Below are 17,676 nucleotides of genomic sequence, written 5' to 3'. Positions count from 1 at the left end.
TTCTCTGGCACAGAAGAAATGAGCGTATGCTGCTTCTACCTAGCTGCTCCTCTTGCATCTGCTCTAAGCCAGGCCTGAGAGCCCTGTTTGAGCAGGGACCGTGCTTCCATTGACCCCAAAGCTGCATTCAGGGCTCATGCTGCAGCTCTGCTTTGAGACGGAGGGACTCTGGAGGGGCATCATTTCCGTGTGGGGAGAGCACACATCTTCCCTCCCCAGAAAGCTGCAACCCCAGGCACATACATAATGGAATGGATGGCAGGTGGGGAGAGGGGAAGAGGAACAACATGGGACCATGCTCAGTTCACCTTCATCATGGCCCAACAAGACCTCTGTGCTCTTCACTGTGGCACTGGGACGTGTACTAGAGCCAGTCCACTCCGAGCTGAACAAAGGGTGTTCATAGTACTCCTCATCCGAATTGTAGGGCTCATCATCAGGCACAGACACTGAGATGGAGGGGGCCAGGCGTTTACGCCACTCCCTGCTGGCAGTGGGCCCGCAGCCGGGGCAGTGGCGTAGCGGTCCCACCTTATCCTCCGCCCCTTCATCTACAAATAGACACACACAGACAAAAACTGCAGGACAGACAGACAGACAGAGACAAGACAAGACAGGATGGACGCATGCACTAGCGACACTAGCCACTGCGTCGTACTGCAGAGTGGATGGAACCAGGCAAGCTGCAAACTGATGCCGGATGGAGGCATGGGCAGTGCATTGTAACACGGGGGCTGTCTGTGGCACCTCCTGAACACTGGAAACCAGCTACTGCAATAAATGCATTTCAAGACTATTCACTCAGCATTTAGAGGAATATATATTGTACGCAAACCACAACTTGCATTGAGAATCATATGTGTTTTACAGCTGGAGTGACTGTTTTAGAAACTTCTGAAGTATCCTGACACACTTGTATCCTTTGGAGTCATCGGGTGAGGTACTTGAAGATGTAAACGAAAAAAAAAGTCCTTTAATTGAAAGTGGTTTGCTTTTTGTCAGTGACAATCTTATTTCTCATTTTTATGTATTTCAAACTTACTTCTTTCCTTTTTCTACAACTAAGTATCATGTAAACAAAGAAAAAAACAAACACAAACAAACAACCCTTCCTCTAGTTGCTAGCTACCTTTTTTCCTGAAAAAGGCCACGCAGAGCTGCTCACAGCACTCTGTTAGTCCTGCATTTAATGCTGTTGTGTCATGTTTCTGTTGGTGAACTAGCTCCCACCTCTGAGTTTGCCAATACTTCAGAATGACAGCTTTATTCACCCGTCACTGCAGCATCACAAATAATCACTTAATCATTTCAGGACTACACCAGCTACTGACAGCTACAGCGAGGGGGAGCTTGGGTTGGTTTTTCTAAGACAAAGAAAAAAATAGAGCACAATTAAAGTGACTGGCCTGCCATCTGACCCATACACACCTGAAGGGGAGACCTGAGAGCTTGTGCAAGCTAAGGAGCTCTCAGACTACTAACTGAGCCATGAAAAACTAAAAACTTCTAATCCTAGAGAAAATACATTTAAAGTCCCTTCTCTGTAACTCCTCGGTGCCTGTAGCAGCTGCTGCTGCTAACCCTCTGGATTTCCTACTAGCTGCAAGGAGCCCATGCTCAGCGTCCCTGGCCTTTCTCCAAGCAATTACAACTTAAACAGCTTCCAAAACCTTCCTCTCAGATCCAAAACACCGAGTCAGAAAGCAAAGCTCTAACACAGACAGTATAACCGACATTAACCACATCTCTGTGAGACCCTGAACCAAGCTCGTGACTGCTGCTGTTACTACCATTACCCAAGCCTTGGAAGGTGATTTTTATCCATCTGTATCACCAGATTGCATATTGTGACCAAACCAATTCCATCTATAGGAGCTCTGCGCTTCTTCCTGGCATATAAAGGTAAGTTTCAAGTTTCTTTCTAGAGCACACCATAACAAGACAACACCTGTGTCCTTAAATAAAAAGGCACCCTCTGCTTTCTGCAGCAATGTGGCAGCAAGTGTCCTGTAATGTAATGACATCTGCTTCTTCTGCCCTGGAAAAGGATGCTGTAACCTCAACCCAGTTAGGCTCAACCAATGCAGAAAAATATATGTATATTCATCAAATGTAATATTAGAAGCTCCAACACGTCTCATCACGCTGCCAAAGGATGATTATCCACATTTAAGAATCTGTGACAGCCCTGAGGTGGGCCAGCAATGAATGTATGCTACGCACACCTGTGCACATACGCAAATACTGCCCACAGAACTTAAGAGAATTATTTTCACAATTTCTTTTAGGGGACAAAGAGCGCCTTCAACTACGGATAATTTAGAGGCTTTGCCCTTGTAGTGGAATCTAAACCGCAGATTCGGTGGTTGATGCATGTTTAAAAGCTAGGTGTGGAAAGATAAGCCATCACCTGCCTCTGCTGAGCAGGCAGCTCTGCAGAGCACTGAAATAGGAGATGCTAAACACAGGCCTGAACCTGAGCTCCCTGCCTTTTTCCTAGTACTTATGAGTGAGCAATATGGTTGCAGTGAAGCATCTTCACATTTAATCCACTTGCAATGCAAAACCTGCAGATTTCTTCTCTATATAAGCTTCTATAAAATTCAGGGACAGATTTGAGGTGGCTGACTGTTTGCAAAAGGCTTGTTCCAGAGGGTGAAGCTGTGTCTCAGCGTGTGACAGACCATAAGTCAGCTCCCTCCTAGACCTGAGAACATTCAAGACTACAACTCCCACTTCTGTGCAGGGTGCCCTCATGCTAGTTTATGCATCACTGTGAGCAAGAGCAGAAAGCAGGGGGATGCACTTGCCATCTCTTCTGCTGGAACTGGTACATGGTGGAGGAAAGAAGAGAGGTTGAAGAGGTAAGAAGTAGAAGAGGGAAGGAGGAGGCGGTGCATTATGGAGATGGAGGTGCAACTGGAAAAGGGGAGGCTCTCCTTCCAGCTGTAGGTCATATTTATCCAGGGACTCTTCAGAAGTAAAATGCACCAAGAATGAAGACGGAAGTCCAGGACTTCTCTATATTGATGCAAACAGGGCTGGAAATTGCTTCTGCATGGGATGTGGAGGGGGAAAAAAGCACACAAAAACAACCAAGCCCTGCCTCTGCTCCTTTACATTACAGCAACTGACAACAGTAAAGATGCTCAATGCACAGAAATGTGATGGGCCAAAATCCTTAGGAGTGCAAAGTCTAGCTGGAGCTATTATGTCTGTGTCTACCACACATCTACATCATTTAGCACTTTCAATAAAGATATTTGCAAACTTACTGCAGATAATTTCATTAACATGACAATTCATTCTTTAAAGAAGTCCATGCTTTCATTTCTGCAACAAGAAAATTCCTTTGCTGTTGTAGTCTCTTCTAATAGTTTCCATGTCAAAGTGTGGGAAAAATTCCCAGTGTATTCTAAAGACCAAGATTAAAATCACTTCTCACAAAGGCCAATTCAGCTTGAGCTTCCAGGTGTCTTTTCAAAAAGCCTTTCATGGAATAATTTTTACTGTAAATGGATTTTTTTTTTTAGGACACTTGGCTCCTTTCAATTTGCAGTGCTCTTATTTGGTACAGAAAACTTACCCTGAAACACCTCTTTCAAAATGGAAGGCAGTCCTTCAAGGCATCCTCCTATCTTGTAACATTTAGAAGATTTTTTACATGAAGACATTTCTAACCATTGTCAAAAGGTGCAGAGCACAAAAGAAATGCCAAGTTTGCAAGAGAACACTGCATCGGCCCTGAATGAGCAGATACAACCGATAAAAGGATTAGACAGCGCTAGGGAAAATTTCATTTCCTGAGCAAAATTATGTTACAGTAGGTGAAATAAATGAAATAATGTCAATAGGGCAAATTAGTTATCTTACCTTCTGCAGCAGTAAAAAGGAACAGGCTCATCTGAATGATTTTCTGCAGCCAATGAGAGAAAGAAACCTACATCCACTGACTCCTTTCTCTCATGAAATACACTTGACCCACAAACCTCTCTGCCTTTTCTACCTTTTTTTTTCCTTTTAATTTGTGTTTGCTGCATGGCTGGCCACATCCACCTTTGTCATGTCTACAGCAGTGATTTCTTTCTGACTATGACTGAAGGAAGCCTCTTTTGGATTCAGTGCAATGCAACACACACTGACAAGCATGTTAGGAAAATGTTCTCTGAGAGAAGAGGGATGAAGTAAGCTGAGACAGATCCACACACCAAATACTCGCCTTTTCTTGTTCAACAACTTTAGAACTGAGTTAAATTCACAAATTGTAAGCTACTGAGCAGAAAGATAGACAGACAACGTAAAGGTGCATGGGGATGGATAGTCAGACAGTATAGGAAACGGAAGGCTGAAGCAGGTACGGTACAAATTGGGTCAAAACCTGATGAGGTAAACTCTCCCGAATGGGAGCTCTGCCTGAATGAAAATGACAGGACTGGCTCCCTCAAGTCAGCAAAAGCCCCACTTACCCACAGAAAATAAGGATGACATCTTCCAACATGGAGCAGAACACAAGATCTTGTGTTTCTTCTGGCCTACTAACTACACTAAAAGTTGACAACACTGATACTTTGGGCAAAAGCAACTGAAGTGCTATTATATTAACTCTAAATGCAAGGAAGGAGAAAAACACCAATGTTAAGTGATGTGCTGAGCCATACACACACTGGGAACACCGCAGCCCTGTAGCTAGTTGATAATAAAGTCAAGTTACATAGCTTTTTGCCACCTTCTTGTCATAGTACTAAGCAGCAAGACGTGCTAGGGGACAGTTTTTAACCTCCTGCCAATTAATCAATATGTTTGCATTATAAAATCCTAAAATACTAATAATACTGCCAATACTTAGAGCTGATCCTAAACTAAGAGTAATGGAAAAACCTTGACATTTGCCTGAAGCAGAAGAACAAGCCCCTTATTGTAATAGGAAAAATCAAAAAGCATATGCTGAACTACTCAAGTGAACTCTACAAAACCAGAAAACAGCGGTGAAAACCTTGGTAACAATCCTAAAAGCATTTGTTAATGCCCTACTAGCTTCCTTTTCAGTTCATAGTTTTGATTGCCATTACTTCTTGGTGATAAGTCAAGAATTGTCAGAGTATTTTATTCAAAACACACACACAAAAAAAACAACCACTCAATGAATCAAATTTGATATCCTGGTTGCTGACCACGTACACTGGGTATTTCCAGTACAGTGGACTGCCAAATGATGTTGTTGTTAGCACAGCCTGTAATTGCATTATCTCAAAACTGACCCAAGGATTGAACATGCTGAATTGCAGTGCCCTGATAACTGAGAGTCAGACTACGTTAGCACATGAAGTAAAATTAATAGAAGCTCTGCGTTAAAACACTAACAAAGTTTGGTCAGCAGATGATGATAAATTATTTCCATGCTCTTATTGAAAAAAAAAAAAAGAAAAAAAAATGAAGGAAGTAAATGGACACACATAAATGCTGTTCACATGGCAGAGTTCAGCTGACAGCCCCCTGCAGAATCTGAACCCAAATACTTTCCTCAGACTGACAAGACATGGCTCAGTATTGATATATTGCTGTCTCTTACACTGATGGCCTTGACACAGCACTCTTGCTGCTGAACAAAGCACTGCCATATATCCTTACCATTGTGACAACTGCTTAAAATTAAGCAAACGCTTAAGTTCTTTGCTGAAGGGGATTTTAACAGGAGGAAAAAAGCAGAGATCATGGGCTACTGAAACTGAATATTCACTGTGCAGAACAGAGTACAGATTTGCTTTGTGAGACTAGAATTTGACTCCCACACTCTGCATACAGAACCCCCAATACATGTAGGCACTGAAACATGAATTACAGGCTGAAGACCAACGAAATGATCCAACTCTGAATCTCCTCACTTTCATGCATTTAAGATTCCAAATACAAAATTAATGACTTTAAAAAAAAAAAAGCCAAACAAATCCTAAGAAAACAAAAATTACCTATACTGAATCACAGTTTTGGTGAGCACATTGGGATAGCAGACATCTTTGCTCATGTTGCATGTGACAGATAAAGAAGTTATCATCACCATTTTTGTTGTTGTTTAGTATGGATGTACTTAGCCTGCCAGTTACCTCTGTGCATGTGTCTACCTCACCCATGCATTGCAGTTGGTTTGCAGATGGGGAGTTATTGGGGGGAATGCCTTATCTTTCCACATGAAGCTGCAGTATCACCATTTTCTGATTTTCCCCTCCTTTAGACTCATGTCTCATCCCTCTGCTGACAGCTGGATACTGCAAGGTCCGGGAGACCCTTACCTTCCTCCAGAGCTCCAGTTTGCTCAGAAGCTGGTGATGGAGGCGGGGAAGGAGGCAGGTTGGCTGACTCTTCGACTGCTGCAAATCAAACAATGAAAACGAGATACGGCAATTAATTCCCAGGAGATCAATGCTTGATAGCCTGTGCTGCCCAGCTGAGAGAATTAGTCGATGGGGACTGGTACACCAGGGATTTTCAGGAGGAGACCCTTCTTTACCTGGATTGTTAAAGCTATATTTAAAGGATTTATTTTTCCAGATGAAAGGCATTATTTTCAAAATTCTGGTCACAGAGTACAATACAGAAATGAAGTACAAAATCATTGTTTAGATCAGTGTTGCCACTTAAAAAGCCTTCAGTTATTCAAAGCAACAACAAAACAGCATCTGTGCAGGAGAGATTTTATAAATTCAGGCTGATTAACTGTAACGGTGAGAAACTAATCTCTTCAGTTTACCTTGAGTACATGAACAAGAAACACTCTACAAGCTTTTTTCTTTTCTTGATACTGAGTTCAAGGTTAATCACAGAATACATGCAAATACTCTTCATCTAAATACAAAAGGCATCAGCACAAGGAACTTATGTCAGCCATGACTTATTAATGATTCAGCTGAGCAAGGTGCTGTGAAATCTTAGATTCACTAAGGTTACATTTTAGATTTGTTCCCAGTCACAAGGCTAGATGCTGAAACCAGATGATGTTTTTCCAATGATTGCAATAGAAGCACGACAAATCCTGAACAAGCTGCTTCTTAAACGAACTCAGCATAATCTCCGCATCTGATTTCATACTAATCATTCTGAGAGGTTTTTTTTTCTTTAAAACCAAACCCACTACTGGGAATTAACCTGTTTTGGAGAAAAAAAAAAAAAAAAAAAGAATAAAAAGGGAAAGGAGTAACAAGTCTGTTTTACAGCCTGTGTTACAAATGTCACCCCTCAACAAGCAGATCAAAGTTTCTGATGCAGGGCTTCTTCCCAAGCATAGAAAGGCCAATTTCAGAAGCCCTCGAAGAATTGTCCTGGCTTCCTTTCTATTGATGTCAACATGGTTTGGAAGACAGACCTATGTGACTTATCCTTAAGATTTGCTTGTCCAGGGACAGAGTATTTCTATCTTCATTACAGTGCAACTCCAGCTGCATTCACGTACTAGTGACTGACCACAGAAACTGCAACACCAGCATTTGCTAACTGTAGATGTACTTCTCCCAATATGTTTAAAATCTCTTACCTAACCAGATGTAACTGAATACTCATTTTGCTCCATGCAGGCCCCAGTGAAGCACTCAAGACTTAAATATGTATGAAATGTTTTGTGAAACTGGGGTCTTTCACGTAATATCGAGCATTTGTAAAGAAGGAAATTATCAAGCTACACATCTCTCTGTTGTACTTCCAGCTCAAAATTAATTCAGTGAAGCAGAAGACCTTGGGAACCAGATTTATACCAAGTATTTTTAATTACTCATTGACTTTAATTCATTCCTAAGCAGGGTCCAGCTGCTGCACCAAATAAAGTGAAGTGCCTGTGGGGAAAATACCACAAGGTACTATTCCGATTTGATCACAACATACATGTGCTCAGCAGAACTTATCCCAGGGGAAGGCCTGCAAGACATTCACTACCGAGGACAGCGTATGGCCTTTCTCTGCCCTTTGGTGTACATGCTCAGGGCTACCATGGAAGTTCTCTGGCAGCGAGGAAGCACTGTAGGTATGAAGGGCTGAATACTTACTCATATACATACACGCTTGGATTTCGGAGAGACGTTCCACAAAGGAGCCAGCAGGAGGACGAGGAAGCAGCACGGACAGTGGTACCACCATCAGTCTGGACCACTGGCGTTTGCTTCCACCCACTGTCACTCCCTCTCTCTAGCCCGGCTGACCACTATCCCCTCTCCCATCCCCTTCTATGGTGCCCTCTTCCTCTCTGCTTCCTGTCGAGGTGCTCTTCCTCCATCTTCTGGAGCAGCTACCACTAACCAGTAAAACCTTGCCATCTTTTTACATGCCCCTCCCGTACTCTTCGCCTCTTCAGACATCAGCCTTCCTCCCCCAGGGCTGAGCACAAAGGGGCTCTGAGCTTGGTCCCACCAAACACAACGATAACAAAACCACAGTCGCAGCTGCCCCGCTTGGCAGTCAGACACCAGGTAGAAAGCTGCTGCTACGAGCATGCAGTGAATGAGACAGCCAAAGGGGCACGAAGAACTGGGGCAACAAGGGTAACTCTATTGTGTAGTCCTTTGCTTTACTCAAGACTATAACCTACTTGAATCCACGCTTGTATTTTTCTTTATAAAACACATATAACATTTGCAGACACAAGGATATTTTCAATACGTTTTATCTTGTTTTACCTATAGGTAGAGGTCCAGGCTGCTCTTTGTGCTGGGCTTCTTTTTCCTGTTCTCCTTTTAGGACTGCTACAGCTTCAGCTGTTACTACTTGTACTATCCTCGCAGACACCTCTTCTGTGGTAGCAGAAAAAAAAGAAAAGAAAAAAGAAAACAAGAAAAATATGCTAATTAGAATGTTTTTCTTAAATTGCAAAAGTTAGCTCAAAAAATAGAGACTGACTTGATTTTGAAAGAGGCAATCTTTTTCCTGAAATATAAGCAAATCATTAAAAATGAAATAGAAGGACCAAAAAAACAGTGGAAAATGCTGAGTATTTATGAAAACCAGGACGCTAGCCTTTGCAGCAAGGTGCACAAAAAATTGTTATTAAATGCTCTTTCTTATGTCTGTTAGGGACAATGTGCAGCGACAGCAAAATTTTAAGGTGATTATTTATTAAACGCCTTGCAACTTTTTTCCCCACGTACTGTTTTGCAGACAGGGGTAGAACGGGCTGCTGAGTAATGGGATTTCTTGACATTTAATGTATGGAGTCAGTGTCACTCTCACGTGTACTGGATGATATTTCCTCCCCATCAGCACGCAGTTAAGAGGCAATAAAGGCACTTCCCAGACACATCTCAGGATATGCTGATGAGGGACTTGAAACAGAAGCGCCAAATAACATTTCAATGTGATACAAACATATGCTTTGTCCTCCTCGCCCCTTTTAGGACTGCAACATAAAGCTTTCTTCAACACAAATGGGTTGCAGTGGGTAACATCTGCAGTGTCGGATGGGTTTGCAGCCCTGGACCTGGGACTCTGGCGTGGCTCCTGGATGCTCAACAGAGCCAGGTGCCAGGGGACCTGTGCTCAGCTCCTCCCCACCACCACCAGCGTGCAACAGGTCCAGGAGGGGTGAGGAACCCTTCTGTGTTGCTCCACCCCACGGGTGCACAGAGCCCCCATTAATCAACCCCTGGGACAGAAATAAAAGCTCTCTGCTCACCCCTCACTGCTTCCTTCAGGAAAAGGAAGGGAAAAGATATTTAAACCAGTGCCCTAGATGTAATGTTACAGCAACCATCCTAACAAGGGACGCTGCCTGTTAGATTAATGGTGATTTCTTTCTGGCAGAATTCCTTGGTGCTTTTAATGTAAAGTCCTTCCTCTTCATTTGTCCTCTGGAAAAGCTGATTTTTTTCTCCCAGGAAGCAGAGCTGCATGTTACCCGACTTTCACGGTCGTGTTTGTCTAAAAACATCATGCTACGTTAATCTCTCTTTTGCACAAACTGAGTACGTAATGAGATATTAAAAAACCAACCCACTGGCAAAGAACATTCATAATTGTTGGTATTTATATCTCACAATCCACTTCCCTCTTGACTGGTCGCCAGGAGGGCAGGGACCGCAATACAGCGTTACTGGCTGCAGCCAGTAGTGAGAGCTGATGGATGAATATGTCAGAGCCACCACCGAGCAACGAAAAAATAAGCTGGTTTAGAGAACTGTTAGCCCAAGAATAAATGAGCACAAACTTGCCAAGGATAAATTCAGATGAGAAATCAGATGTTTCCCTGCTCTCAGGGGTGTGAAGTTCTGGCACAGATTTCCCCATAGAAGGAAGAAAACTTGACTGATTTTGAGATGGAGCTGGGTACATTCAGGAAAGGAACTACACAATATGGATGTCTGCATCAGCAGGAGGCTGGGCATGGCAGCTCTGCTTCTCTGTCCCTTTGGTGCACAACGTGCCCTCAGTGAAGTAATGAGATTCCACTTTGTTGTCACGTAGATCGAACCGAACAACTTAATCAAGCCACGCATGTGGCTATTCGGAGGCACCAAAGAAGAGCCACGTCAGTTCAAAGCCCATCAATCTCCCCAGCTGCCTTTTAGTGCCCTGTACCTCATGTCGGGGTTTTGAGTTTCTCCCACTGAAATGCTTGCTGGGGGTGCTTCTTGGCACCTCTCGGTGAGGACCAGGGAACAGACACCCTACAACCCCTCCTGGGCTGTTACAGGGACTGGACACAAGCGGTCCCTTGCCACCCGCATGGGTCCTGGCAATTCCCTGTGTCGCGAGGCAGCCGCAGACTGCAAAGCACAAGGAACACAGGAGAAAAGGGGAAAACGTGCCCTGCAGATCGGCCCTTCCTCTTCCCGCAGATGCCTCTGCCCTCTGCCATGCCTCAGCACACAGCTGGCATGCTGCAGCACCGTTCCCCAGGCAGGAGGAAACGAGCCTCCCCTCCACAGGGCATCCTTCAAAAGGTGCTTCTGGGGTGCAGGTGGGCTCCCCGAGGCCCTCTCAGCTCTCTTCCCGATCTAATTAGCCTGGGACAAACGTTATGTTCATCAGGGAGAAGCTGCTGGGGTACGAGGTTGCCTCCTGAAAAATGGTCATTTCAGACCACGCAGAATACACACATAAAAATATAATGGCCTGTGGTTGTTTTTTTTTTTTTTTTCCTTTTTAAAATCGAGAAAGGCTCACTTTGAGCACTCTGCTGATGGATATTTTGGGTGACACAGGAGGCACAGGCAGTTCGCCAGAACAGCAGTGTTTTTGCTATACATGATGTCTGCGAAGGGACAGGCATTTCTGTACTAATGGACACTATAAATAGCAGATCCGATGGGTAAGTCAAATCCTCACAGGGCAGCTATTGAGACTGTTCATAGTTTCCTTATGGTTCAGTTAAAGTTCAAGGAAGCCTAATGATAAAAGAACAAAAAAAAAAAAAAAAAAAGAGAAAGAAAATGGAGAGTTAGCCAGCCTGGATGCCAGGCACATTCCTCACAGCCTATAAACTCTGGCTTCATTAGAGAGTTTTGTTTGTAGGGTTTTGTTTTCCCTCTTTAACCAGGTAGACGTTGGCTGTTTCTGCCTTGTGCTATAGGAACACCCAGCAGCAAGTAACACCAGGGGTGTGTTTCTTGAAGGCAGCGCAGACCTGGGTTTCAGCCATGGCTCCAGGACAACAGAGGAGCAGCAGCACAGTTTCCCTCGGCAGTCCTGCAGAGTGAAATGCCGCTCCTTTTACCAAGCTGCTCGTGGTACAGGACGCAGGCTGAGTTTCCCACTTTGGGTACAGGCAGTGCAGCCCCCAAAAGCCCAGGTGGCCCTTGGTTACAATATTACTGACCAGAGGACGGCTACGGCAGCCAGAGATGTGGGACCAGACCGTGGAGAAGGCCAAAATGTCATTTCCCAGCCCTCCTTCATTTCTTATTGATGCTGCTGCAGTCAGCGAGGGACTGCAGATGTCTCCGCTGGCACCTGAATCCATTACCGACATTACTTCCATTTCCCAGGAAACCTTTCCAGTCCATTAAGTTGTTTAACACACAGCTTTACCAGCCCCAGTGACAGATGTATGGATGGCCACAAAAGTCTTTTAAAAACATGTCTGAGCTTTCACCAAGCATTTCCAGAAAACTGTTCGAAATATCTGGAAGCGGTCATGGCAAGAGCAAAAATTAGATCTGTGGCAGATCTGTGCAGCGATGCAGGCTGTGTCTGCTCCCTTTGTGCCCTTTCTAATGGTTCACCTCCAGCCCCGGGCACTTTCTCCTCTTTCAGGCTACCATAACCTGGGGCTCAACCCATTGAGGAAATGGGTTGTGAATGCCCCTTCCTCCACGGAGCTGCTCAGGCCCTGAGAGCTCCCATCCAGCAGAAGCTCACTGACACCTCCCCTGTCTCTGCAGTGCAGTGGGGTTATTCTGAAGGCTGGGTTTGATGGGAGAAACTCCCAAATTGCTGTTCCCACAGCATCTTCCTGCCTTGCAGGCAGGTGCCCCATGATTTCACCTCCCCATAGGAGCAGCATCGCACCTCGAGGCTTTATCTTACCCTGCTACGGTGGCAGCAGATCTTCAGAGCCAGCTGGGCTCTGCAAAGCAGAGCTCGTCCAGGGCGTAAACAAGCTTCAACGTGCTGGAACTGCATGGCACACCGATGCTCCAGGAGAAATCCCAAGGAAAAGGATGACAGGAAGGAGGGATAGAGGGGAGGAGACTGAAAATTGTGTCAAAACTTCCCAGGCACTCACAGTGTCATCCCTCAGACGCCGACCAAGAAAATTAACAGTGAGCTTGTTCAAAGCAAAGGGTAATTAATGCTCGCAGAGGGCTGAGGCTAAAACAGGGAGAAAGAAAGATGCAAACAGACGGGAAGGACAAAATAATATGTTTCACTAATTTTGCTGCGTTTTCGGCAAGGAATACAGGCAGGGCACAGCAAAAGGATTAGCTACATGTGTGCTCGCAGAATTGGGAAAACAAAGCAATTTCAGTCAAAATGTGCCTGTCAAAATCCTCAGCAGGGTGCAGAGCAGTTTCCAAGGTAACCAGCACTAATTGTTGGCACAGCCGGCTCGAGTCAACAACAAAAGCACCGAGGAACCTGTGCTGCTCAGCAAAGCAAAACACCCCGACCATATTCCCTGCAGAAAAGACAGATCCAACGCTGCCTATTTGCTATCTTGGACAATTTGCAACGCTAACAGGGCCTATGGATTTTTTTCCCCTGGGTGCTGCAGGACTACAAACCAAGCAGCTCTTGGATTTGTGCGCAGCCATCAGGCAGTCCCCTCAGGACGGGTCCTGACTTCTCTCAGCTCTGCGGAGGCTGCTGGGACTGCTGAGACACGGCAGAGGGACCGGGGCCTCCGCTGGTGGCTTTTCCGACGTAGAATCTGAGACATGCCTTGGACTTCATCACTGCAATTCCTAAAACCTCAAAGCAGTGCCTTTTGCGCTTGGATTAAGACAGAAATTCACAGTAGAAAGCGAAGTGGTATGAATAAGTCGTCTAAAACACAAATAATGCCAGCAGATTAGTGCTTGCGGTTGAAGAAAAAAAAAAGCAGTAACACAGCGCTCCAGAATTCAAATATTTGCTCTCCCATGGCTTTTGTGAGTGCAAATATTTTGCCGCAAGTAGGTCCTTGATCTTGATGTTGGCAATATCAACAGTAATTGGCAGGAGGCATGAAGGGAAATAATGGAAACATCAGCTTTTAAATTAAATGAAACCACAACACAACTGACAAGCATCACTTCCCTAATAAACTCATTGACTTTAAGCTGCTGCAGCATCAATGAGGGTGGTGACAGATTAAATTAATCAGCAGGACTTACCAGCTCGCCAACTGAACGGGTCAAAAAAGGCTCGTGTTTTGGGAAAGAAAAACCCCTGAATTGCGTAACACAACAAACCTCAAAGGTGTGGGGGCTCAGGACTGCCTTTGGGGGAAGACGCACTGCAGTGACTGCATGCAAAGAGCAGGCACAGGGGAAGCTGTGGCTGGCAGGGGCCGTGTGGCCCCGGCTGCTCCGCAGAGGTCAGGAAAGCATCAGCCCAGGGTCGGGGCTGCCCATCCTTGCACTGCTTCCACACCTTCTGCCTTTACTTCGGCTCCGCAGCATTTTCCCAACCATGCTCCCAGCGAGAGCTGAGCAGACAGCTCAAAGCTCAGCAGCATGCGAGTGGCAAAATCCAATGGCAAATCTGTACCAGGAGCAACTCCGAGCTCCGGAGAGCCCTCCTCCAGCTCCCAGACACACGTGCAGCAGGCAGGGGCCTCTGCCACGCTGTCTAGCCGCTGGAAAACAAACACCGAGGGATCGGTGCCTGCACACGCACACCCTTTAAATATGAAACACTGTTAAAAAGCAGCCATACAAATGTCAGCACAATAAAGCAACGCTTTATAAATGAGCCCTCATTACCGCAAATACTTGCTCCCTGCACATCCCCTGAGTCGTATCTTCTTAAGTTTACAGTCTGGAACAAAATATTTACTACCGTCAGCATTTCCCAGCCAAGCCAGAGGTGGGAAGAGCTAATCGCTCCTGGTTTGCCTGACGCATTTTACATGCAACACGATTTACAGCTGATGTGCGACACTGGAGCAGCCACCGCGAGCCCCCCAGCCAGGGCGATGCAGAGAGCTCCCACTGCCTCTCCTGGGACGTGCTACCAGCTGAAAAGCAGCACTTGCATGAAATAAGCAGATATATTTATCCTTCATTAAAAAATGAACTCCTTGTAGGACTCATGCAGGAAGAAACCACTTGAGGTTCAGAGCAAAGCACCGGATATTTAATCCTTTGAGTGCGAGTAAATATGCAGAACAGGTACCTCGCTTCTAATTCAGTACTTGTTTGGGACTTCAGTACGTGTTAACATTTTAAATAAGCACACTTTTAAGAACTAATTGTTTTTAGTATAAGTGAACAACGCACAGAAGCCAGTAGAGCTACAGCAACCTACGGCAGAAGAGGACGTGTCCCTCCAGTTCTCCTTTTAAATACAGCTCTGACAGTGCTTTCTGTGATCTTTAAAACAGAAGAAAAAAAAAAAGCACAACAAAGTATGCTACACAAGCTCTGCTGAATTTAGGATTAACATTAGCAATAACCCGTACACGCTTTGTGTGGGGCTTCCAGTCGTGCCCGGGTCGGCATAACCAGAGACCCTTCTGCCAGTGCAACGCAGTTCAGGCTCGTCCCGTTGGGGGACCCGGTGACACCAAACACAGTCAATCAGTGTGCTCTCACCCTAAGGCTCACGCTGCCAGTCAGAGCCTGCCCTGGCTCTGCAATGCAGCAGCAGCCGTGCTGCTCGTCTGCTGCGGGCTGCGCGTCCCGGCCGAGCCCCTGCCTGCACGCAGACAGGAGTCTGTCTCGGGGTGGCCCTGTGTGCTCACATGAGGTGCTGAACCTCCCTGGAGGCAGGCAAAATAAAGAAGACCCCATGTCACAGCCAAATTCATCCCCAAGTTCTTGATTTGGGTGAATTGCTGGAGCAGCTGCAGCCCTGCTCAGAAGCTCTGCACTCCCCCCCTCCTCTGGCAGCATCCCAGCAGAGGTGAGTCTTGTCCCTGCCAGGTCACCGCCTCTGAGCAGCCCTTCCTCTGGTTATATGAAGTGCTTGGGAAAGGGACGCACCCACTCCTCTAGACTGAAGGTGCAAAAGAGGATGAGGAGGAAGAGCTGACAGAGCAGCTGTCTGGAAGGACAATACACTCCTAAATAAGAAGGAAGAGAAAGCAACTCCTGCACAGACACAGCAAAGGATCAGCTGCTTCCCAGCTCCCCAACACCCTGCACAGGCTCACTGCCCTGCATGTGGCACAGAACCCTGGCTTCTGGGGAAAAAACTGCAGCTCCAGCTGAAGTCGTTTTCTTCTCTCCCCTGCAGGGATGCGAGCAGTTTTGCTAAGTCAGCCAGGCTGCCACATCCAGGCAGCACCAGCAGCTGGTACTCTGCTCCTCTGCATCAAGGCACCTGCCCGGGCAGCCCACGGGCTGTATGAAGTTTCCTTCGAGCTGCTGCAGGCAGCAGGGCTTGCTGGGACCTGCCCCAAACCAGTCGTGTGCTGCTACCAATCAGTCTCAAGGAAAGAAATATGAACAAAAAAATGAAATACCTGGGGTTTATGTTCCCTTCCCAAAGTATATGTTCCTTCTAAGTGAATTTGATTTCCATGAAGTATTCAATTTAGCCAGTCCTGAATGAGAACGACTCCCTGGAAAGCAGTTATCAGGTTTGCCTGCCTTGGAGATAATGGCATCTCACAATTCTTTTCCACATGCTGCATGCAGTTAAAGATGAAGTGCTCAAGTTCTATGCCAGTATTTGCCTCACGCAGGGGAAGAGCTCATGCATGTGATCTCACTCATACAGCGGGGGTGACTTGAGTTTCCTGCATTGTTGGCATGTCTCGAGTAAGAAATCAATAACAACAACCCCCCCCCAAACAATCAAGGCTGCATTTCTAAACCATCACCTCAAAATGAGCTTTCTGAGTACCACTGGCTCTGCTCCGCGGTCGGTCTGCACAACAGCACAGGGAAATGTAAATGTTTTGCTCAGCATCTCCCAAAGAGCAAGCGATGGAGTCAAAACCAGCACGCAGTCCTCTCGCTTTGAACCTTGCCTTTGAATCTGCAGATCAACCTTTTCACAGCTGGTGCGGACAGGCACTGGATTAGCAGTGCTCACATGCCAGCTAATGCCAGCTGCTTTATGCTGATTTCCATCCCTTCGGCTGGCAAAGGCAAGCAAACCTGTATTAATTATCATTATAATGACTTAAAGCGAGCAGTTAATCTACCAGTAGCAAACAGGAGGAACCCAAGCCAAAGCACCAGTACATAACTACTGGTTTTGCTGTCCTAATTCAGGATATGAATGTCGTGTGAGACAAGACGACTTGTTTCTCTGTATATTAACCTCACGGCTTAAAACAGCAGGGAAGACAAAGCCAGGTGTTTTATCCCTGGCTCCCTCCTAATTTTTCATTTGAGCTCCTTGCTTGAATTAAAACCCAGCTTGCTTTGCCTTCCCATTTTAATACCGAGTAGCTCATTAGGGTTAGTTGAACCAAGAAATGCGTGCATGTCCATATAGCTGTATATCAATGCATCTCACACACATCTGTCTTGCACCACAAATGCCCCCCAAAGCAACACGTCCCTCTGGTTTTCATGGAAGTTGTGCCTCAGCGAGGTCCCTCCGCGTGGTGCTCCCAGTCTCTCTCCCCATCTAGAGAAGCAAATTTGGGAGGAGAAGGGAAAACCGAAAGGAAGCCTGCTCCTTCCCTTTGTCAGACAGCCTGGCTGTGCCGCGGAGCCGTTACAGAGAGGCTGTGCGCTCCTGAATGCTAAATAAGCTCCCAGGCTACAGACTCTCTCTCAGCGGAGCTTAAGGAGAGATCTGGCTCGGCACAGGGACCAGTTGGCATGGCAACGTGGAAAAAGGCAGCCAGCAGCGCCTGGCACTCCTCGCAGTAGTAGCAGCGGGCTCGTGTTTTCGTAGCCTCTCTGACGGCAGCGGGGTCAGCCCCGCAGCGCCCGCGGGGAACGGGTCTGGCCTCCAGCAGGCACGGCCACGGGGAGCTCAGCGTAGCCACGGCTGGGCACCAGGCCACGCACAGGGGGCTCTGTAATGGGAAAAGGGGAGGAAGAGCACGGGCTGTCGCACCTGAGAACCTGCTGCTTCCCTTTCAAGGTGACTTTG

General features: G+C 46.2%; 1 protein-coding gene across 24 annotated transcripts in view; it reads right to left on the bottom strand.

Moving 5' to 3' along the window:
* Positions 1-17,676, bottom strand: part of MAP2 (microtubule associated protein 2) — a 180,162-nt gene that overhangs the window by 40,841 nt on the left and 121,645 nt on the right. For all 24 annotated transcript variants that reach the window (XM_084524722.1, XM_084524726.1, XM_084524729.1 and 21 more), the window contains 2 exons: positions 8,658-8,771; positions 6,288-6,365 (listed from right to left, as the gene is read on the bottom strand). In XM_084524722.1, coding sequence (XP_084380848.1) covers positions 6,288-6,365; positions 8,658-8,771 — 192 coding nt within the window. The remainder of the gene's footprint in view (positions 1-6,287; positions 6,366-8,657; positions 8,772-17,676) is intronic.

Source organism: Aythya ferina, assembly GCF_964211825.1.
Source record: "Aythya ferina genome assembly, chromosome: 6".
Lineage (NCBI taxonomy): Eukaryota > Metazoa > Chordata > Aves > Anseriformes > Anatidae > Aythya > Aythya ferina.
The sequence above is the reverse complement of the archived record's forward strand: the minus strand, read 5'-3'. Positions and strand labels throughout refer to the sequence as shown.